The 24,853-nt window shown below is 39.8% G+C and overlaps 1 protein-coding gene across 10 annotated transcripts in view; it reads right to left on the bottom strand.

The window, feature by feature from the left end:
- The window catches only part of LOC128656206 (glutathione hydrolase-like YwrD proenzyme), a 628,013-nt gene that overhangs the window by 400,060 nt on the left and 203,100 nt on the right, over positions 1–24,853 (bottom strand). For all 10 annotated transcript variants that reach the window (XM_053709982.1, XM_053709989.1, XM_053709980.1 and 7 more), the window contains one exon: positions 3,692–3,827. In XM_053709982.1, coding sequence (XP_053565957.1) covers positions 3,692–3,791 — 100 coding nt within the window. In that variant the 5' untranslated portion in view covers positions 3,792–3,827. The remainder of the gene's footprint in view (positions 1–3,691; positions 3,828–24,853) is intronic.

Genomic DNA, 24,853 nt, shown 5'->3' with positions numbered 1-24,853 from the left:
CTCGACATATCCGCCTGCGTCAACCCTGTCACAAATTGAGGCCTAGGTTTATTGGTCCTTACAAGGTCCTGAAAAGACTGTCTCCTGTTGCCTACAAAATGGCCTTGCTGAGAACCCTACGCGTACATCCAGTCTTCCACATCTCACTACACAAACCATACATCAAGAATAGATATTCCCAGCCTCAAACTCCTCCTCATCCGCTCCTGGTCTGTGGTAACCCTGAATATGAGGTGGCTAAGATCCTGGACTCCAGATACCGGTGCAGACAACTGCAGTATCTGATACATTGGAAGGGCTACTCAGTGGCAGACCGTTCCTGGATCCCTGCCCGTGATTTGCATGCTCCATCTCTGGTCTCCAAATACCATGCTGCTCACCCTTTGAAGCAGGCTCTGGCTCCCGGAGGCAACCCTTGAGGAGGGAACTATGTCACGCCACCCGATTGCTAGGGGTGCGGTGTCCTTTCCATGCTCGTTGTCTAGGGCTGTGTTTGCTCAGTATGCGTGCGGTGCTGACGTCATCGCCGCACGCTCCTGATGCTGGACGGTCTCTTGACGACCTGTCACTGCCCAAGTATAGGTGCTACTTTGTGTACCCCTGGGAGTGAGATCGTTTGCTGGATTATACTTGTTACTGAACCCTGCCTGTCTCACTATGCTAACTGGTTAACCCCTTATCTGCTGGACTGATACTTGCTACTGAACCCTGCCTGTCTGACTACGCTAACTGGTTAACCACTTATCTGCTGGACGGATACTTGTTAATGACCCCTGCCTGTCTCACTACGCTAACTGGTTAACCCCTAATCTGCTGGACTGATACCTTGTTGCCGAAATCCTGCCTGTCTTACTACGCTACCTGGTTAACCCCTAATCTGCTGGACAGATACTTTGCTGCTGAATCCTTGCCTGTCTCACTATGCTAACTGGTTAACCCCTGAATTGCTGGTCTGATTTTCTGTTGCTGTATCCTGTCTGCCTATTTGCCTTGTGCTGCCTGTGGTGAGTGCCGCTCTCCTCGTTTTCCTGATATTCTCTGCTCTGGGATATTCCCTATCTTTCCGACTCGACTCTGGGATAACAAGACTACTGGCCCAGTTCAGTCTGATAGAGGAGTATCCCACGAGCCTCACAATTGTCTGCCTTTGGAGTATTGTGTATACAAATGACGTATATGCAATAGATACAAGTGAAAACAATGTGTCTAGATAATAAAATGTATTCAAATAGAGTAAGCTGTTTGCCTATGAAGGAGATAAACAATTAAAAATAATATATTAAAAGCAAAAAATAGAATATTTATTCCATATCATAACAGGATAATAGTGGTAATCAGTTAAGTACATGTACCAATAAATAAGATCCCGGCATCTAAGAGTAAATAATATAGCACTATGTGCACAATAAAAATGGCTGAAATTGGAAAAAAGGGCAAAATTGTAAAAAAGTGGTTAAAAAAACCCTAGCGGGATAAACATATAGGTGTCAGATATTGCGTAAACAGCTAACACACCGTTTTAATGTTGTTAAAGTGAGTCTGTAGAGTATCTAGCTGCTTATGAGTCCAGCATTAGTGGCTTTGTGAGTACCTGTGCCCCTGCGCTTGATAATGCTGGGTGTCTGACCACGTTGTCTGAGTAAGTAAAAGGAAATCTCCTGATTCCTTTGTGAGTGAAGACGCTGGGTGAGATCCGTTATCCACAGTATACAGAAATGTCCCAATCACGTGACTCCTGATCCTTTTTGTGATTGGTTATAATAGATCACACTTAGGCTGTTTCTATGAAACAATATTTTCACTACTTTTTAGCCGTTGTTGAAAACGTCACCAAAAAGTGAAATGTGCGATCCTCTTCCACCTAGGCTTTTTTTACCACTTCGGTTATAAGCAATCCCAAATCAGATGTATGTAAGAGCACCACAGCAGGAGTTATAAAGCCACTTGTTATATACACAAAGTGCTTAGTCTACCTGTTCTGCTCTGTGATCTCCTTGTAACGGTTCTGTAGTGGAAGTTTATCAGTTTGAGCGCCTCAACAGGTTTAAGCAATGAACACTCGTTATGAACACAAAATGTTTCTTAGTGTATATATAGTGAGGAAATCTATGCGTTTCGGCAGTTAACCCTGCTTTTATCCCACCCGGTTCATTCTGTGTCCTCTAGCTTGGGTAATGGTTCCCACTAGTAATTGAATGAAGTCGTGGACTCTCCATATCTTAGGAAAGAAAACAAAATGTATGCTTACCTGATAAATGTCTTTCTTTCCAGATATGGAGAGTCCACAACCTCACCCTTTATTAAGACAGTTATTTTTTACTAAACCTCAGGCACCTCTACACCTTTGAGTTATTCCTTTTCCATTTTCCTTTCAATCGAATGGGGATTATGGGTAAGGGAGTGACACTTAACAGTTTTGCTGCGGTGCTCTTTGCCTCCTCCTGCTGGCCAGGAGTGATATTTCCACTAGTAATTGAATGACGTTGTGGACTTCATATCCGAAAACAAAGGAATTTATCAGGTAAGCATAAATTTAGTTTTTTTCAATTGGAGTGTTTATATCGGCTTCACTGCCATGAACTGTGAATCTGATTTTGTTGGACATTTTATTTATCATATTATCTGGTTATTATATCATGTTCTGCTGAATTTATCTTGTTTATATACCTGTTGCTGCATATGTACATATATATATATATATATATATATATATATATATATATATATATATACATACATATACATATATATATATAATACATATATATATATATTTATACATACATATATTTATACCTATATATATATATATATATATATATATATATATATATATATATATATATATAGGCATAGGTATAGCTATGTACATATATATATATATTTATTTATATATATATATATATATATATATATATATATATATATATATATATATATATATATATATATATATATATATATATATTTAGGAATATCTATCTATTAAAAAATACATAGAACATTTTCCCCTATGTGAAGAACATTGGAATGTAAAATATTTACAGTAAATGCACACTAAAATACATTATTTAATATTAAAGTTGAATAAAAAACATTTTTCATATCTTCAGATATTTGAGTGGAAAGGCTATATGTATATATATATATATATATATATATATATATATATATATATATATATATATATATATATATATATATATATATATATTATATATATATTATATATACATTATATATACACAGTATATATATATATATATATATATATATATATATATATATATATACACATATAAACATAAATACACATGTATTCACATATGTACATATACATACAGATGTATATGTATGTATATATCTATTATTGCCCTTTCTATTCAAATATCTTGTCATATACCACACACCCTTATAACTTTTTTTGTTATATTTGTCTGAATATTTTTTTTAGATAGGGTATACATGAGGGTAACACTTTATTTTTATGTATTTATGTTGTGTTTAATGAAACTTTTTTTTAGTTAACGCAGGCGTAATATTTTACTATTGTGTGTGCTAACATTAGCACACCACTTGTGCTCTAGACCTGAAACCTAATCTGCAAGATTTTATTTTCTTAAAAAAAAAAACAACAAAAAACTCATTTTTATAGAAAGCAAAAATTATATTTGTGAGAAAAAAAATGTACCTAAGCCAATGTTTGTTGCAAGCGGCTGACTTGATGCTGCACAGCCCCCAGTGCAGACTATGGGTGACCGTCGAGAAATGAACTCCAGTTCAGATGTCATTGTTGGTTTGCTGAGTTAGCTCAATAACTGCAAATCCTGCAACAAAAATTAAAATAAGACTTTTTAAAGAGATATTAAGCTCAAAATTAAAGGGATAGTAAACACCAACATGTTATTGTTTAAAAAGATAGATAATCCCTTTATTTACCATTCCCCAGTTCTGCATAACCAACACTGTTATAGAAATATACTTTTTACCTCTGTAATTACCTTGTATCTAAGCTTCGGATGACTGCCTCCTTATCTCAGATCTTTTGACAGACTTGCATTTCAGGCAAATAGTGCTTACTCTTAAATAACTCCATGTGCATGAGCACAATGTTATTTATATGAAACACATGAACTAATGTCCTCTAGCTGTGAAAAACTGTTAAATGCATTCAGATGAGAGGCGGCTTTCAAGGGCTTAGAAATGAGCATATGAGCCAACCTAGATTTAGCTTTCAACTAAGAATACCAAGAGAACAAAGCAAATTTGATGATAAAAGTAAATTAGAAAGTTGTTTAAAATGACATGCCCTATCTGAATCATGAAAGTTTAATTTGGACTTAACTATCCCTTTAAACCACCAATAACATTTTTAATTAGGAATAGTAACGAACAGCAGGCTACATTTATTATGTAAATTGTGCTTTTCCTGCTCTTCATGAAAGGCTACAGTGCATTCTGCATTGTTAAAGGGACACAACCCCATTTTTTATTTCTTTTATGATTCAGATAGAGCATTCAAATGTAAACAATCTGCTCTGTTCTCTTGGTATCCTTTGTTAAAAAGTAAACCTAGGTAGACTCAGGAGCAGCAATGCACTACTGAGAACTAGCATACTACTGATTGGTGGCTGCACATATATGCCCCTTGAGATTGGCTCACCCAATGTGTTCAGCTAGTTGCCAGTAGTGCATTGCTACAAGTAAATTGGAAAGATATTTATAATTGTATACTCTTTCTGAATCATGAAAGAACATTTTTTGGCTCCATGTCCCTTTAAGTAGTCTGCACTGATACATGCAACACAGTTATTGCTTTGTTTAGTGAAAAATTACTACAGCAAATGAGACAAGATAAAAATTGAGAGCCTAAAATAGCAGAGCTCTAGAAATGCTAATAATAAATTGAAAATTTTTAGCACTTAAAGTGAAGGTAAACGTTTATGAATGAAAGCCCGTTTTTTAAAAATACTATTAAAAACAGGGGCACTTTCATTTATCAAAGTTTACAAAGCAGCCGTTTTGATTAAAAACTTACCTTTGTTTTTTTCACAGCCACACAGCCAGAGATCCTCTCTTCACATGTCATCAATGACTAATCCAGCTTCCTCCAATCAAGGTATGGGCCTCTAGTTATCAATGTCTGTCGGACCTGATCCGACAGTGCGGATCAGGTCCGCCAGACCTCGCTGAATACAGAGAGCAATACGCTCGCCGTATTCAGCATTGCACCAGCAGCTCACAAGAGCTGCTGGTGCAACGCCGCCCCCTGCAGACTCGCGGCCAATCGGCCGCCAGCAGGGGGGTCAATCAACCCGATCGTACTCGATTGGGTTGATTTCCGGCTATTCCTGTCCGCCTGCTCAGAGCAGGCGGACAGGGTTATGGAGCAGCGGTCTTTGTGACCGCTGCTTCATAACTGCTGTTTCTGGCGAGTCTGAAGACTCGCCAGAAACAGGGGCCATCAAGCTCCGTACAGAGCTTGTTAAATAGAGCCCATGGCCTCAGGCAATGACTACCCTGGGGGGAAAGCCGTGATTGGAGGAAGCCTGATTAGTTATTGATGACGTGTGAAAAGAGGATCTCCCCGTAGGGGGAGCTGCTCTGGCTGTGCAAAGAAGAGAGGTAGGTTTTTAATCAAAACTGTTTTTAATAGTATTTTTAAAAAACGGGCTTTTATTCATCAAAGTTGACCTTCACTTTAAATTTACATGAAACAAAAACAAAAAAGATAATGTATATAAAAAGTACTATAAACAATACAACATATTTCTGCATGAAGTTCACTTTAATATCCCTTTAATAGAATATGTATTTTTTGTCATTCCCTTAAAATTCATTCATGATTTTTAAGTGAACATGCTATAAAATGTACCTTTACTTTGCTGATCTTTCTACAATTACTCCTCTGAGTGTCCCCTGCAAAACTTTTTTTTTTTCTCATGAAGTGATGTTTCCACCTCTTAGTCAATAGCTGTGCTAGCCATACAGAACTCAGCCGTTGAGTGCCTTATGGCTAGCACAGCTATTGCATAAGAGGTGGAAATGTCCCCTCAAGGAAGGGGGCTATTTAAGTCAACAAAATAAATATACGTTTTATCACATATGCATGTACAAATCATGAATAAAGGTCTATTAAATGTATTCCTTAGATACAGGCTACCATGTCCAAAATGCTATGATTTACCATCACTTTAATGTCAGTATTTGAAACCTCTTTTGTACAATGAAAGACACCAAAGATACTTTTTCTCAAGCTCTTTCATTACCAAAGGCACAATTTGCACTGTAATTATTTGTAATTCTGTTCTGGTGGTAAAGTTATTAACATACATTACATCATATTGTGGTATAGAAACAAATTATATATAGGCCCCATGAACACATGGGAAGAACTATGAGGACATTTATCTGTAAAATAACAATGACCCTACATTTACATATCTATCAATACAGAAGATAACGCATGATTCCAGGTAGTAAAATGTGGCAGCTGCACTATAGCCATCAAAGCAATTGTATTTACTCAGCAGCTGTAGCCAAAAAGGAGAAATAACATAATTTATGCTTACCTGATAAATTCATTACTCTTGTGATGTATCGAGTCCACTGATTCATCCATTACTTGTGGGATATTCTCCTTCCCAACAGGAAGTGGCAAAGAGAGCACCCACAGCAAAGCTGCCTATATAGCTCCCCCCTCAACTCCACCCCCCAGTCATTCGACCGAAGGCTAGGAAGAAAAAGGAGAAACCATAGGGTGTAGTGGTGACTGAAAGTTTCAACAATAAAAATACAAATGCCTGTCTTAGAAAAAAACAGGGCGGGCCGTGGACTCGATACATCACAAGAGAAATGAATTTATCAGGTAAGCATAAATTATGTTTTCTCTTGTAAGATGTATCGAGTCCACGGATTCATCCATTACTTGTGGGATACCAATACCAAAGCTTTAGGACACGGATGAAGGGAGGGACAAGACAGGGACCTTTAAACAGAAGGCACCACTGCTTGAAGAACCTTTCTCCCAAAAATAGCCTCCGAAGAAGCAAAAGTATCAAATTTGGAAAAAGTATGAAGCGAAGACCAAGTCGCCGCCTTACAAATCTGTTCAACAGACGCGTCACTTTTAAAAGCCCATGTGGAAGCCACAGCTCTAGTAGAATGAGCAGTAATTCTTTCAGGAGGCTGCTGTCCAGCAGTCTCATAAGCCAAACGGATGATGCTTCTCAGCCAAAAAGAAAGAGAGGTAGCCGTAGCCCTTTGACCTTTCCGTTTACCAGAATAAACAACAAACAATGAAGATGTCTGACGGAAATCTTTAGTTGCTTGTAAGTAGAATTTTAAAGCACGAACCACATCAAGATTGTGCAATAAACGTTCCTTTTTTGATGAAGGATTAGGACACAAAGAAGGAACAACAATCTCTTGATTGATATTCTTAACAGAAACAAAACTTTCCAAGATAAAAGCTTAATATCTATGGAATGCATGGATTCAAAAGGAACCCCTTGAAGAACCTTAAGAACTAAATTTAAGCTCCAAGGCGGAGCAACCGATTTAAATACAGGCTTAATTCTGACCAAAGCCTGACTAAATGCTCGAACGTCTGGGACATCTGCCAGACGTTTGTGTAGTAAAAAAGACAAAGCAGAGATTTGTCCCTTTAGAAAACTAGCTGATAATCCCTTCTCCAAACCCTCTTGGAGAAAAGACAAAACTCTAGGAATCCTAACCTTACTCCAAGAGTAACCTTTGGATTCACACCAATAAAGATATTTGCTCCAAATCTTATGATAGATCTTCCTGGTGACAGGCTTTCTAGCCTGAATCAGGGTATCAATGACTGACTCAGATAAACCACGCTTTGCTAAAATCAAGCGTTCAATTTCCAAGCAGTCAGACGCAGAGAAATTAGATTTGGATGCGAGAACGGACCCTGGATTAGAAGGTCCCACCTCATTGGCACAGTCCACGGTGGAACCGAGGACATGTCCACTAGGTCTGCATACCAAGTCCTGCGTGGCCATGCAGGAGCTATCAGGATCACCGAAGCTCTCTCCTGCTTGATTCTGGCAACCAGACGTGGGAGGAGAGGAAACGGTGGGAATACATAAGCCAAATTGAAAAACCAAGGCACTGCTAGAACATCTATCAGCACTGCCTTGGGATCCCAAGACCTGGACCCGTAACGAGGAAGTTTGGCATTCTGACGGGACGCCATCAGATCCAAATCTGGCATGCCCCATAGCTGAATTAGCTGGGCAAACACCTCCGGATGAAGTTCCCACTCCCCCGGATGAAAAGTCTGACGACTCAGGAAATCCGCCTCCCAGTTCTCTACTCCTGGTATGTGGATCGCTGATAGATGGCAAGAGTGATCCTCTGCCCATCAAATTATTTTGGTAACTTCCATCATCGCTAGAGAACTCCTTTGTTCCTCCCTGATGATTGATATAAGCTACAGTCGTGATGTTCTCCGACTGAAACCTGATGAATTTGGCCGCAGCAAGTTGAGGCCACGCCTGAAGCGTATTGAAAATCACTCTCAGTTCCAGAATGTTTATCGGAAGAATCGATTCCTCTCGAGACCATAAACACTGAGCTTTCAGGGAGTTCCAGACTGCACCCCAGCCTAATAGGCTGGCATCTGTCGTTACTATGAGCTACTCTGGCCTGTGGAAACACATTCCCTGAGACAGGTGGTCCTGAGACAACCACCAGAGAAAAGAATCTCTGGTCTCCTGGTCCAGATGCAGTTGAGGAGATAAATCTGCATAATCCCCATTCCACTGTTTGAGCATGCTTAGTTGCAGTGGTCTGAGATGTAGGCGGGCAAAAGCAACTATGTCCATTGCCGCTACCATGAGACCGATTACCTCCATACACTGAGCCACTGATGGCCAAGGAATGGAATGAAGAGCTCGGCAAGTGGTTAAGATCTTCGATTTTCTGACCTCCGAGTCTATCAGAGTTCCTAGAAGGAAACTCTTGTTTGAGGGAAGAGAGAACTCTTCCTTATGTTCACCGTCCACCTGTGAGATCTCAGAAAAGCCAACATGTTGTCCGTATGAGATTTGGCCAGCTGGAAGGTTGACGCCTGAATTAAGATGTCGTCCAGATAAGGCGCTACTGCTATGCCCCATGGACGAAGAACCGCCAGAAGGGACCCTAGTACCTTGGTGAAAATTCTGGGAGCCGTGGCCAACCCGAAGGGAAGGGCCAAAAACAGGTAATGCCTGTTTAGAAAGGCAAATCTGAGACATTAATGATGAACTCTGTGAATAGGGATGTGTAGATAAGCATCCTTTAAATCCACGGTAGTCATATATTGACCTTCCTGGATCAGAGGAAGAATAGTCCGAATGGTCTCCATCTTGAAAGATGGAACTTTGAGGAACTTGTGAATCTTGAGATCCAAGATTGGTCTGAAAATTCCCTCTTTTTTGGGAACCGCAAACAGGTTTGAGTAAAATCCTAGCCCCTGCTCCTCTCTTGGGACTGGGCGGATCACCCCCATGGTATATAGGTCTTCTACACAGCGTAAGATCGCCTCTCTCTTTGTCTGGTTTGCAGACAATCGAGAAATGTGAAGTCTCCCCCTTTGGAAGGGAGTCCTTGAATTCCAGAAAATATCCCTGGGACACAATTTTTAAAGCTCAGGGATCGTGAACATCTCTTGCCCAAGCCTGAGCAAAGAGAGAGAGTCTTCCCCCTACTAGATCCGGTCCTGGATCGGGGGCAACCCCTTAATGCTGTCTTGGTGGCAGCAGCGGACTTCTTGGGCTGTTTACCCTTGTTCCAAGTCTGGTTAGGTCTCCAGACTGACTTGGATTGTGCAAAATTTCCCTCCTGCTTTGAAGTAGAGGCAGTTGAAACGGGACCACTTTTAAAGTTCCGAAACTAACGAAAATTATTTTCCTTAGCCCTTGTCTTAATTGATCTATCCTGAGGAAGGGCATGACCCTTCCCTCCAGTGATGTCTAAAATAATCTCTTTCAGTTCAAGCCTGAAAAGGGTCTTTCCTTTGAAAGAGATGTTCAAAAGCTTAGATTTAGATGACACATCAGCAGACCAGGACTTAAGCCATAACGCCCTGCGTGCTAAAATGGCAAGACCTGAACTTTTTGCCACTAATTTAGCCAGTTGAAATGCGGCATCTGTAATAAAAGAATTAGCCAACTTAAGAGCCTTAATTCTATCCAAAATCTCTTCTAAAGGAGTCTCCATCTGAAGAGCCTCTTCTAGAGCCTCAAACCAGAAAGCAGCTGCAGTAGTAACAGGAACGATGCAAGCAATAGGTTGAAGAGAAAAACCTTGATGAACAAATATTTTCCTACAGCCTTAGTAACTTTGCACAACTATGCAAATAACCAATTAACCCCTTAATGGCAAAACCGGATTGAAAAAACAAAAAAAACAGTAAAAAACATAATTTATGCTTACCTGATAAATTCCTTTCTTCTGTGGTGTGATCAGTCCACGGGTCATCATTACTTCTGGGATATTACTCCTCCCCAACAGGAAGTGCAAGAGGATTCACCCAGCAGAGCTGCATATAGCTCCTCCCCTCTACGTCACTCCCAGTCATTCGACCAAGGACCAACGAGAAAGGAGAAACCAAGGGTGTAGTGGTGACTGGAGTATAATTTAAAAAATATTTACCTGCCTTAAAAAACAGGGCGGGCCGTGGACTGATCACACCACAGAAGAAAGGAATTTATCAGGTAAGCATAAATTATGTTTTCTTCTGTTAAGTGTGATCAGTCCACGGGTCATCATTACTTCTGGGATACCAATACCAAAGCAAAAGTACACGGATGACGGGAGGGATAGGCAGGCTCTTTATACAGAAGGAACCACTGCCTGAAGAACCTTTCTCCCAAAAATAGCCTCCGAGGAAGCAAAAGTGTCAAATTTGTAAAATTTGGAAAAAGTATGAAGCGAAGACCAAGTTGCAGCCTTGCAAATCTGTTCAACAGAGGCCTCATTCTTAAAGGCCCAAGTGGAAGCCACAGCTCTAGTAGAATGAGCTGTAATTCTTTCAGGAGGCTGCTGTCCAGCAGTCTCATAGGCTAAACAAATTATGCTACGAAGCCAAAAAGAAAGAGAGGTAGCAGAAGCCTTTTGACCTCTCCTCTGACCAGAGTAAACGACAAACAGGGAAGACGTTTGTCGAAATTCCTTAGTTGCCTGTAAGTAAAACTTCAGGGCACGAACTACATCCAGATTGTGCAGAAGACGTTCCTTCTTCGAAGAAGGATTTGGACACAAAGAAGGAACAACAATCTCTTGATTGATATTCCTGTTAGTGACTACCTTAGGTAAGAACCCAGGTTTAGTGCACAGAACTACCTTATCCGAATGAAAAATCAAATAAGGAGAATCACAATGTAAGGCTGATAACTCAGAGACTCTTCGAGCCGAGGAAATAGCCATTAAAAATAGAACTTTCCAAGATAACAACTTTATATCAATGGAATGGAGGGGTTCAAACGGAACACCCTGTAAAACGTTAAGAACAAGGTTTAAACTCCATGGCGGAGCAACAGTTTTAAACACAGGCTTAATCCTGGCCAAAGCCTGACAAAAAGCCTGAACGTCTGGCACTTCTGACAGACGTTTGTGTAACAGAATGGACAGAGCTGAGATCTGTCCCTTTAATGAACTAGCAGATAAACCCTTTTCTAAACCTTCTTGTAGAAAAGACAATATCCTAGGAATCCTAACCTTACTCCAAGAGTAACCTTTGGATTCACACCAATATAGGTATTTACGCCATATCTTATGGTAAATCTTTCTGGTAACAGGCTTCCTAGCCTGTATTAAGGTGTCAATAACTGACTCGGAAAACCCACGTCTTGATAAAATCAAACGTTCAATTTCCAAGCAGTCAGCTTCAGAGAAGTTAGATTTTGATGTTTGAAAGGGCCCTGTATCAGGAGGTCCTGTTTCAGAGGTAGAGACCAAGGTGGACAGGATGACATGTCCACCAGGTCTGCATACCAAGTCCTGCGTGGCCACGCAGGCGCTATTAGAATCACTGATGCTCTCTCCTGTTTGATTCTGGCAATCAATCGAGGAAGCATCGGGAAGGGTGGAAACACATAAGCCATCCTGAAGTCCCAAGGTGCTGTCAGGGCATCTATTAGGACTGCTCCTGGATCCCTGGATCTGGACCCGTAACGAGGAAGCTTGGCGTTCTGTCGAGACGTCATGAGATCTATCTCTGGTTTGCCCCAACGTCGAAGTATTTGGGCAAAGACCTCCGGATGAAGTTCCCACTCCCCCGGATGAAAAGTCTGACGACTTAAGAAATCCGCCTCCCAGTTCTCCACTCCCGGGATGTGGATTGCTGACAGGTAGCAAGAGTGAGACTCTGCCCAGCGAATTATCTTTGATACTTCCATCATTGCTAGGGAGCTTCTTGTCCCTCCCTGATGGTTGATGTAAGCTACAGTCGTGATGTTGTCCGACTGAAACCTGATGAACCTCCGAGTTGTCAACTGGGGCCAAGCCAGGAGGGCATTGAGAACTGCTCTCAATTCCAGAATGTTTATTGGCAGGAGACTCTCCTCCTGACTCCATTGTCCCTGAGCCTTCAGAGAATTCCAGACGGCGCCCCAACCTAGAAGGCTGGCGTCTGTTGTTACAATTGTCCAGTCTGGTCTGCTGAATGGCATCCCCCTGGACAGATGTGGCCGAGAAAGCCACCATAGAAGAGAATTTCTGGTCTCTTGATCCAGATTCAGAGAAGGGGACAAGTCTGAGTAATCCCCATTCCACTGACTTAGCATGCATAGTTGCAGTGGTCTGAGGTGTAAGCGAGCAAATGGTACTATGTCCATTGCCGCTACCATTAAGCCGATTACCTCCATGCATTGAGCCACTGACGGGTGTTGAATGGAATGAAGGGTGCGGCAAGCACTTTGAAGTCTTGTTAACCTGTCCTCTGTCAGGTAAATCTTCATTTCTACAGAATCTATAAGAGTCCCCAGGAAGGGAACTCTTGTGAATGGAACGAGTGAACTTTTCTTTTCGTTCACCTTCCATCCATGTGACCTTAGAAAAGCCAGTACTAACTCTGTATGAGACTTGGCAGTTTGAAAGCTTGAAGCTTGTATCAGAATGTCGTCTAGGTACGGAGCTACCGAAATTCCCAGTGGTCTTAGTACCGCCAGAAGAGCACCTAGAACCTTTGTGAAGATTCTTGGAGCTGTAGCCAATCCGAATGGAAGAGCTACAAACTGGTAATGCCTGTCTAGAAAGGCAAACCTTAGATACCGGTAATGATCTTTGTGGATCGGTATGTGAAGGTAAGCATCCTTTAAATCCACTGTGGTCATGTGTTGACCTTCTTGGATCATGGGTAAAATTGTCCGAATAGTCTCCATTTTGAACGATGGAACTCTTAGGAATTTGTTTAGGATCTTTAAATCCAGGATTGGTCTGAAAGTTCCCTCTTTTTTGGGAACCACAAACAGATTTGAGTAAAACCCTTGTCCCTGTTCCGATCGTGGAACTGGATGGATTACTCCCATTAACAACAGCTCTTGTACGCAGCGTAGAAACGCTTCTTTCTTTGTTTGGTTTGTTGACAACCTTGACAGATGAAATCTCTCTCTTGGAGGAGAGTATTTGAAGTCCAGAAGGTATCCCTGAGATATTATCTCTAGCGCCCAGGGATCCTGGACATCTCTTGCCCAAGCCTGGGCGAAGAGAGAAAGTCTGCCCCCCACTAGATCCGATCCCGGATCGGGGGCCCTCAATTCATGCTGTTTTAGTGGCAGCAGCAGGTTTCCTGGCCTGCTTGCCCTTGTTCCAGGACTGGTTAGGTCTCCAGCCTTGTCTGAAGCGAGCACCAGATCCTTCTTGTTTTGGAGCAGTGGAAGTTGATGCTGCTCCTGCTTTGAAATTCCGAAAGGAACGAAAATTAGACTGTCTAGCCTTAGGTCTGGCTTTGTCTTGAGGCAGGGCGTGGCCCTTACCTCCTGTAATGTCGGCGATAATTTCTTTCAAACCGGGCCCAAATAAGGTCTGCCCTTTGAAAGGTATATTAAGTAATTTGGACTTAGAAGTTACATCAGCTGACCAGGATTTTAGCCACAGTGCCCTGCGCGCCTGAATGGCGAATCCGGAATTCTTAGCCGTAAGTTTAGTTAAATGTACTACGGCTTCCGAAATGAATGAATTAGCTAGCTTAAGTATTCTAAGCCTGTCCGAAATGTCGTCCTGCGTAGCTGAACTAAGGTTCTCTTCCAGAGACTCAATCCAGAATGCCGCTGCAGCCGAGACCGGCGCAATGCATGCAAGGGGTTGCAATATAAAACCTTGTTGAACAAACATTTTCTTAAGGTAACCCTCCAACTTTTTATCCATTGGATCTGAAAAGGCACAGCTATCCTCTACCGGGATAGTGGTACGCTTAGCTAAAGTAGAAACTGCTCCCTCCACCTTAGGGACCGTTTGCCATAAGTCCCGTGTGGCGGTGTCTATTGGAAACATCTTTCTAAATATCGGAGGGGGTGAGAACGGCACACCGGGTCTATCCCACTCCTTAGTAATAATTTCAGTTAGTCTCTTAGGTATAGGAAAAACGTCAGTACTTGTTGGTACAGCAAAATATTTATCCAACCTACACATTTTCTCTGGTATTGCAACTGTGTTACAATCATTCAGAGCCGCTAACACCTCCCCTAGTAATACACAGAGGTTTTCCAGCTTAAATTTAAAATTTGAAATATCTGAATCCAATCTGTTTGGATCAGAACCGTCAGCCGCAGAATGAAGCTCTCCGTCCTCATGCTCTGCAAGTTGTGACGCAGTATCTGACATGGCCCTAGCATTATCAGCGCACTCTGTTCTCACCCCAGAGTGATCACGCTTGCCTCTTAGTTCTGGTAATTTAGCCAAAATTTCCGTCATAACAGTAGCCATATCTTGTAATGTTATTTGTAATGGCCGCCCAGATGTACTGGGTGCCACCATATCGCGCACCTCCCGGGCGGGAGATGCAGGTACTGTCACGTGAGGCGAGTTAGTCGGCATAACTCTCCCCTCGTTGTTTGGTGAAATTTGTTCAATTTGTACAGATTGACTTTTATTTAAAGTAGCATCAATACAGTTAGTACATAAATTTCTATTGGGCTCCACTTTGGCGTTATTACAAATAGTACAGGTCTCATCCTCTGAATCAGACATGTTTAACACACTAGCAACTAAACTTGCAACTTGGAAATATTATTCAAATAAAATACAATGAAAAAGCGTACTGTGCCTAAGAAGCACAGAAGATATATAACAGTTGAAATCAATAAACTTTGCAAAACAAAACACAATTTTAGCAAAGGCTTGTTCCCATTAGCAAAGAATAACTAACCCTGATGGCATAAAAAAGTTAAAGAATAAACGTTTCTTTATCACAGTCAACTACAATCTCACAGCTCTGTTAGATTACTTCCCTCAAACAAGCTTTGAAGACCCCTGAGTTCTGTAGAGATAAACCGGAACATGCAGGAAAAAACAATGAGCTTCTGACTGAAATTTTTGATGCGTAGCAAAAGCGCCAAAAAAAGGTCCCTCCCCCTCACACACAACAGTGAGAGAGATCAGTAAACTGTCATAATTAGATAAAACAACTGCCAAGTGGAAAAATAGTGCCCAAACATTTTATTCACCCAGTACCTCAGAAAATGAAAACGATTTTACATTCCAGCAAAAACGTTTAACATAAATTAGTAAAAAACCAAATAGGCTAGAGATTATATACACAGTGTAATTCTAGTGAAGTACCATTCCCCAGAATACTCAAATGTAAAAAATACATACATGATATTATGTCGGTATGGCAGGATTTTCTCATCAATTCCATTGTCAGAAAATAAAAACTGCTACATACCTCTTTGCAGATTAAACTGCCCGCTGTCCCCTGATCTGAAGTTTACCTCTCCTCAGATGGCCGAGAAACAGCAATATGATCTTAACTACTCCGGCTAAAATCATAGTAAAAAACTCTGGTAGATTCTTCTTCAAATTCTACCAGAGAAGGAATAACACACTCCGGTGCTATTAAAAAATAACAAACTTTTGATTGAAGAAATAAAACTAAATAAAATCACCATAGTCCTCTCACACATCCTATCTAGTCGTTGGGTGCAAGAGAATGACTGGGAGTGACGTAGAGGGGAGGAGCTATATGCAGCTCTGCTGGGTGAATCCTCTTGCACTTCCTGTTGGGGAGGAGTAATATCCCAGAAGTAATGATGACCCGTGGACTGATCACACTTAACAGAAGAAAAAGACTTTTAACACCCTGCCCTGCCCTGCCCTTCAGAACGATTTGTGGGGGAAAAAACCTCCTTTACAACCCTCAAACACAGCAGGAAACCTTGGAGAAGCAGTTGGATGACTCAGAGAAATAGAAACTGCACAACTGAGGCAGAAAATAGGCCCCTCCCACCTCACTCGTTTTTTGAGGCCTAGTAAAAGAAAATACCTGAGTGTTTTCTAATTAATTATGTGGGTTAAAAAACCCAAACACAAGCCACAATGACCCCTCAGTCCCTTACAAAAAACGTTTAAAAATGTTTTCCTTTTGAAAAATAAAAACGTTTTTATCTTTTAACCCCTTAATGACCACAGCACTTTTCCATTGTTTGTCTGTTTGGGACCAAGGCTATTTTTACATTTCTGCAGTGTTTGTGTTTAGCTGTAATTCTCCTCTTACTCATTTACTGTACCCACACATATTATATACCGTTTTTCTCTCCATTAAATGGACTTTCTAAAAATACCATTATTTTTATCATATCTTATAATTTACTATAAAAAAAATTATAAAATATGAGGAAAAAATGGAAAAAAAAAAACTTTTTCTAACTTTGACCCCCAAAATCTGTTACACATCTACAACTTCAAAAAACACCCATGCTAAATAGTTTCTAAATTTTGTCCTGAGTTTAGAAATACCCAATGTTTACATCTTCTTTGCTTTTTTTGTAAGTTATAGGGCCATAAATACAAGTAGCACTTTGCTATTTCCAAACCATTATTTTTCAAAATTAGCGCTAGTTACATTAGAACACTAATATCTTTCAGGAATCTCTGAATATCCATTGACATGCGTATATTTTTTTTTAGTAGACATCCCAAAGTATTGATCTAGGCCCATTTTGGTATATTTCACGCCACCATTTCACCGCCAAATGCGATTAAATACAAAAAATTGTTCACTTTTTCACTAATTTTTTCACAAACTTTTGGTTTCTCACTGAAATTATTTACAAACAGCTTGTGCAATTATGGCTTAAATTATTGTAAATTCTTCTCTGGGATCCCCTTTGTTCAGAAATAGCAGACATATATGGCTTTGGCGTTGCTTTTTGGTAATTAGAAGGCTGCTAAATGCCACTGCGCACTACATGTGTATTATGCCCAGCAGTGAAGGAGTTAATTAGGGAGCATGTAGGGAGCTTTTAGGGGTAATTTTAGCTTTAGTGTAGTGTAGTTGACAATCCCAAGTATTGATCTAGGCCAATTTTGGTATATTTCACGCCACCATTTCACCGCCAAATGCGATCAAATTAAAAAAAAACGTTAACTTTTTCACAATTTTAGGTTTCTCACTGAAATCATTTACAAACAGCTTGTGCAATTATGGCACAAATGGTTGTAAATGCTTCTCTGGGATCTCCTTTGTTCAGAAATAGCAGACATATATGGCTTTGGCATTGCTTTGTGGTAATTAGAAGGCCGCCAAATGCCGCTGCGCATCACACGTGTATTATGGCTAGCAATGATGGGGTTAATTATGTAGCTTGTAGGGAGCTTGCAGGGTTAATTTTAGCTTTAGTGTAGAGCTCAGCCTCCCACCTAAAACATCAGACCCCCTGATCCCTCCCAAACAGCTCTCTTCCCTCCCCACCCCACAATTGTCCCCGCCATCTTAAGTACTGGCAGAAACTCTGCCAGTACTAAAATAAAAGCTATATTTGGGCTTTTTTTTTTTTTTAAGCATATTTACATATGCTGCTGTGTAGGATCCCCCCTTAGCCCCCAACCTCACTGATCCCCCACCAAACAGCTTTCTAACCCTCCCCCTCTGCCTTAATGGGCGCCAGTACCCAGTTTAGTAACAAAAAGTATGTTTGTTTGTTTTTTATTGCCGTTTTCTGTAGTGTAGCTTCCCCCCCCAAGACCAACCCCCCACCCCTTCCAGAACCCTTAGATGATCATTTTTTTTTATAAAAAATTTGTTTTTTTTTAACGTTTATTAACTTTTTTTTCTGCAGTGTAGCGGTTCCCTCCTGCTCCCGCCCCGTGCACTCGCCCGCCCGCCACCCCCCGTGCGCGCTCCCGTCTGTCCCGCCCCCCGATCCCGCCCCCCTCCACTCGGCACATCGATGGCCGCCCACCCGCCTCCCAGACTTGCTCCCACCCACCAACGATACCGGCCACCGATGTCCGGTGCAGAGAGGGCCACAGAGTGGCTCTCTCTGCATCGGATGGCCAAGGGGGGTTATTGCAGGATGCCTCGATATCGAGGCATCACTGCAATAACCGGAAAGCAGCTGGAAGCGAGCAGGATCGCTTCCAGCTGCTTTCCAGACCAAGGACGTACGCCACACGTCCTCGGTCATTAACTGTATTTTTTTTTTAGGACGTGTGGCGTACGTCCTTGGTCGTTAAGGGGTTAAAAATGGTGTCACCAGTAACAAACAAACAAGCCCTTCAAGTAAGCTGAAACTTCTATGACTTTAATCAAAGTAAATCAAATGAAATATAGCTTACCCTTCATTCATGGGGATATTGCCAGCCTTTTCTAGAATTAACACAGTCTGTCTAGAAAAATATAGCCTGAACATACCTCATATGCAGCTTAGCATGCAAACTGTTCCCCCAACCGAAGTTCTTCCTGTACTCTTCAGCCCTTGTAAGAACAGCAGTGGATCTCAGTTACAAAGTGCTAAGATCATAATCCTCCTGGCAGAAATCTTCATCCCTTTTCTGCAGAGAGTAAATAGTACACACCGGTACCACTTTAAAAACAAACTTTTGCTTGAGAAAATAAAAAACTAACATTTTTGTCACCACACTCATTAACATTTCCTAGCAGTTAGAGTAGGCAAAGAGAATGACTGGGGGGTGGAGTTGAGGGGGGAGCTATATAGGCAGCTCTGCTGTGGGTGCTCTCTTTGCCACTTCCTGTTGGGAAGGAAAATATCCCACAAGTAATGGATGAATCCGTGGACTCGATACATCTTACAAGAGAAAATAAAACATACTGGGCTAGATTACAAGTGGAGCGCAAATGTTCGCTGTTATTACACATTAGGTGCATTGCACAGAAGCTTTGCACTCATGAGAGCATGCTTCCAAAGGCTCCATTGGGATCCTCGTTCTCATTCCAACAGACACAGCATGAGAACCTAGCGCAACGAAGGGGGTAGGTCACGCAGTGATGGACAGCAAATTTAAATATAAATATATATATATATATTTAGAGGAATAACACAGTCCCCATAGACCGCTATGTAAAGGCACTTTTCAGTGCCATTTTTTGTCTAACACCCCACACTTGCCAACTTTAACCCCTCATAACTGCTTCTTGCAGTTATTTAAAAAAAATGCTAGATTTTTTTTTAATTTTATTAAGCACTACACTACACTGTATTTTGGGGGCAGTTGGGGCACATTTTAAAAATTAATCAGAGATCTGATCTCCGGTTAATTTTCAGAGTGCTAATTGTGAGCTAGCGGTAGCAATAACCAGCCATTTGTAATGGCTGGTTATTTATCATGCGCCCGTAAACAGGCACATTTTCCCATTTACGGATGTGCAATAAATTAGCTCTCCACTTGCAAACTAGCCTATAACGCTGAATTCAAAGAAGCAAAACACTTTCGGCTAGATTACGAGTTGTGCGTTAGGGTTAAAAAGCAGCGTTGGCCAGTCCCAACGCTGCTTTTTAATGCCCGCTGGTATTATGAGTCTTGCAGGTACAGGTGTACCGCTCACTTTTTTGGCCGGACTCGGAAATACCGCAAATCCACTTACGTCAATTGCGTATCCTATATTTTCAATGGGACTTGCATAGCGCCGGTATTACGAGTCTGCCAAAAAGTGAGCAGTACACCCTCTCCTGTCAAGCCTGGTAACGCATTTTAAAGTCAGTAGTTAAGAGTTTTACACTACAACGCCGTAGCATAAAACTCTTAACTAAAGTGCTAAAAAGTACACTAACACCCATAAACTACATATTAACCCCTAAACCGAGGTCCCCCCACATCGCAAACACTAAAATAAATTGTTTAACCCCTAATCTGCCAGTCCTAACATCGCCGACACCTACCTACATTTATTGACCCCTAATCTGCCGCCCCCAACGTCGCTGCCACTATATTAAATGTATTAACCCCTAAATCTAAGTCTTCATCCAGACAGCATCTTCTATCTTTATTTATCCGGCGCGGAGCGGGTCCATCTTCAAGACATCTGACGCGGAGCATCCTCTTCTTCCAACGACTAAAGACGAATGAAGGTTCCTTTAAGTGACGTCATCCAAAATGACGTCCCTTCAATTCCGATTGGCTGATAGAATTCTATCAGCCAATTGGAATTAAGGTAGGAAAAATCCTATTGGCTGATTGGCTGGTGTAATTAGTTTAAAAATCTTGTAATTATTTTATTATTTTCTGTAATTTAGTGTTTGTTTGTTTTTGTACTTTAGATAATTTTTTTAAATTGTAATTAATTGTATTTAGTTTAGGTATTTTAATTATAGTGTAGTGTAATTGTAACTTAGTTTAGGTTTTATTTTACAGGTAAATTTGTCTTTATTTTAACTAGGTAGTTATTAAATAGTTAATAACTATTTAATAACTATTGTACCTAGTTAAAATAAATACAAAGTTGCCTGTACAATAAAAATAAACCCTAAGATAGCTACAATGTAACTATTAGTTATATTGTAGCTAGCTTAGGGTTTATTTTATAGGTAAGTATTTAGTTTTAAATAGGAATAATTTAGTGAATTGTATTAATTTTATTTAGATTTATTGTAATTATATTTAAGTTAGGGGGTGTTAGGGTTAGGCTTAGGTTTAGGGGTTAATAACTTTATTATAGTGTTGGCGACGTTGTGGGCGGCAGATTAGGGGTTAATAAATGTAGTTAGGTTGCGGCGACATTGGGGGCAGCAGATTAGGGGTTAATAAATATAATGTAGGGTTCGGCGATGTTTGGGGCGGAAGATTAGGGGTTCATAAGTATAATGTAGGTGGTGGCGGTGTCCGGAGCAGCAGATTAGGGGTTAATAATATAATACAGGTGTCGGCGATGTTGGGGCGGCAGATTAGGGGTTAATAAGTGTAAGATTAGGGGTGTTTAGACTCTGGGTTCATGTTAGAGTGTTAGGTGTAGACATAAAAAGTATTTCCCCATAGGAATCAATGGGGCTGCGTTAGGAGCTGAACGCTGCTTTTTTGCAGGTGTTAGGTTTTTTTTTACCCGGCTCTCCCCCATTGATCCCTAAGGGGAAATCGTGCACAAGCATGTTTTACCTGCTCACCGCTAACGTAAGCAGCGCTGGTATTGAGGTGAGATGTGGAGCTAAATTTTGCTCTTCGCTCACTTTTTTGCGGCTAACGCCGGGTTTCTAAAAACCCGTAATACCAGCGCTGTCTGCAAGTGAGCGATGAGCATAAACTGCTCGTTAGCACCGCACCCCTGTTAACGCAAAACTCGTAATCTAGGTGTTTGATATTAAATAATATGTAATTTAAAAATAGTAATGTATTAAAGGGACACTAAGAAATAAATACATTCTATATATATTGATGTATGCCAAGCAAAGATTAGCCCAATATACAGATGTAGTTTTTAAAATTATATTAGTTATTGAAATATGGGAGAAATAGGTGTAAAGATTATGGGCCAATAATCAAAAGTTTGTCAGATAGACGAGAAATGCTAATTTCAGTATTGCCAATCTTGTGATCAATCCGCTAGACAAATGTTATAAAAAAAAGGTGGGCTGACCTTCCCTGTCCAGAAGAGTGGCTGTGTGTGCCTTCCATAGAATAGCATAGGGATTGCTGCCTTTTTTTAAGTTCCACTATAAATGGATTAGATTTCTTACACATGGTATTCTCACCATTGAAAGGGTGGCAAGACATGTATGTGTGAAACGGTTCAACTAAAATGGCGGATACTGTTTAGAACATTAGAAGTTCACGGTGAAGTTTCCCCATTATTAATAAAGGTTATTTCCATAGAATGCCGCTGAAACACCAATATACTGTATTTGCAATGTATGCAATCATTATTGTTAATAAAGAACAAAAGGAAAATACCCTAATAATAAACTCACCACTCTCGCGCAAACATGATCACATATTCTCATGTGCGCTAACCCAACATGAAAATATAAATATTTCACATTCCAATGTTCTTCACATAACATAATATGTTCTATTTACTCATAAATACATATTTCTACATATATCTGATGTTTTTTTATACAATATATCTACCTTTTTATTTATTATTATTATTATCATCAGTTATTTGTAGAGCGCCAACAGATTCCGCAGCGCTAATTTAGATGATTATATATAGGTATAGATATATACAGATATGTGTAGGAATATCTATTTATAAATGTAAAATATTTACAGTAAATATACACTATAACACTTTATTAAAAATGAATATTGCATAAATTATGATTATTATCAGATATTTGTAGAGCACCAACAGATTCCGCAGCGCTATGAATATGTTTCATGTTTTTCTCTACTTAACTGCAAAGGGCTCCATTGCATATATAATATATATATATATATATATATATATATATATATATATATATATATATATATATATATATATATATATATATATATATATATACATATATATATATACATACACACACATATATATATATATATATATATATATATATATATATATATATATATATATATATATATATACATATACATATATATATACATACACACATACATTTCAATTTGTAAAGGTATATGAAAGTATCTCTATGTTAAAGCCCTTTGCCTGCCTTTTTTTTCTAACACCTGAGATCTCATATATTGGAGCATTTAGAACTTTTATGGGCAATATTTTTTTTAAATAATTTTTATTAGATAGTGTTATTATGAGTGTAACTATACTTTGTAATGTATTTTTGATGTGTGTTGTGCAACTTTTATGTTTTGTGAAACAATTAGCCAGAGCTCTGAAGTCGCAGTAATCATTCTAGAGTAAATACAAACGGTAAGCCCAACAAGCTTAAACCCCTTATTGCTAGGGTGCAAACGTTTGCGCTCCACTAATTATCTGGCCCTGTATTTTTTTTTATAGCCGCTACAAGTTCACACTGTACTGTATGTGTTTAGTTTTACAATTGTGACTGCACTGTGCCAAATGTGTTACATATTGATAACGTTTGGTGCAGTGTGGCAACAATGTTAAAGTGTAAGCTTATTTTGATATATTTCTGATAATACAATCGCACTGTATTAAATGTGTTATTAAAATAGAACTAAGTATTTTTTTACCTTTACATTTTATTCACTTCTACATTAGATTATATAGAGAAAAAAAAAGATTTTTGATATTTTCCAAAATGGTAATTTTATAGGTTTAATTCTTCATTCTCTTGAAAGATCAGGTTTTGGTACTGTCTTTATCAAGATACCATTCCTCTATGGGATCTAATTTTATTTTTTTTAGGTTCATCCATCTGAACCTTTACAGGTAGCATCTTTTAAAATCATTATGCTTTTGGTTTTTCCTTATCTATTTTTCTCTTTAAGTAGGTTTTGGAAACCTTTCATAGAGGCAATTCATTGAAGGCGGTTTATTTTTTTATCATGGATCCTTAATTCTTCCAAAATCCTAGGAATAAACAAAAGACTTTCAAAACAAATACTGTAGCAGATTTGTTTTTTGTGCTGGACAAAAAGGTTTAGGGCGATAAAAAACATTTATTAGAAGATAATAAAAATAAAAATCTAATCTGAATTTATTTTTGTCTTCCATTCTAGTGCCACAAAACGACCAAAGAGCTTCCAAAAGTTCCAACTGGATTTGCTCAGTGGTCCTGATTGCTTATAGGCCGTAATCTTTATAGTGCAGATTCACCTTGTCCTGGATGAATAAGAAATTGCATTGAATAAGTAACTGAAGCCTTAGTGGAACAGTTATGCAAGGCGACATTAAGGTCTTCCTTGCACATTTTCAGTATTTCTACCAATTTAATGTGCTTGTGTCAGTGCAAGGGCCATTTAGCAGAAAGGTCTTTAAAACTGTGCTTCATCAGACATTTATATGATTTAACTATGGCACTGACCCACCAGCACTGATATGGTTAGAGAAAAGCAAATTTCAACTTAATTATACATTTCTTCTCACTCTAAGTAAAACCATATGGTGACAAGCATTGTTTGGCACTGACTTTTTATTTGTGCCTATATCCCTTAGGGGCATATTTATTAATGTGCGAGCGGACATGATATGAAGTAGCGTATCATGTCCGCCACACATCGATAAATGCACACAGTATACGCTGTCGGAATTTATCATTGTACCAGCAGTTCTTGTGAACTGCTGGTGCAATGCCGCCCCCTGCAGATTCGCAGCCAATCAGCCGCTAGCAGGGGGGTGTCAATCAACCCAATCTTATTCGATCGGGTTGATTTCTGTCCGCGGCCTCAGAGCAGAAGGACAAGTTATGGAGCAGTGCTGCTTCATAACTTCTGTTTCAGGCGAGCCTGAAGGCTCGTTGGAAACAAGGGGCATCAAGCTCCATATGGCGCTTGATAAATA

Source organism: Bombina bombina, chromosome 4 (assembly GCF_027579735.1).
Source record: "Bombina bombina isolate aBomBom1 chromosome 4, aBomBom1.pri, whole genome shotgun sequence".
NCBI classification, from domain to species: Eukaryota; Metazoa; Chordata; class Amphibia; order Anura; family Bombinatoridae; genus Bombina; species Bombina bombina.
The sequence above is the reverse complement of the archived record's forward strand: the minus strand, read 5'-3'. Positions and strand labels throughout refer to the sequence as shown.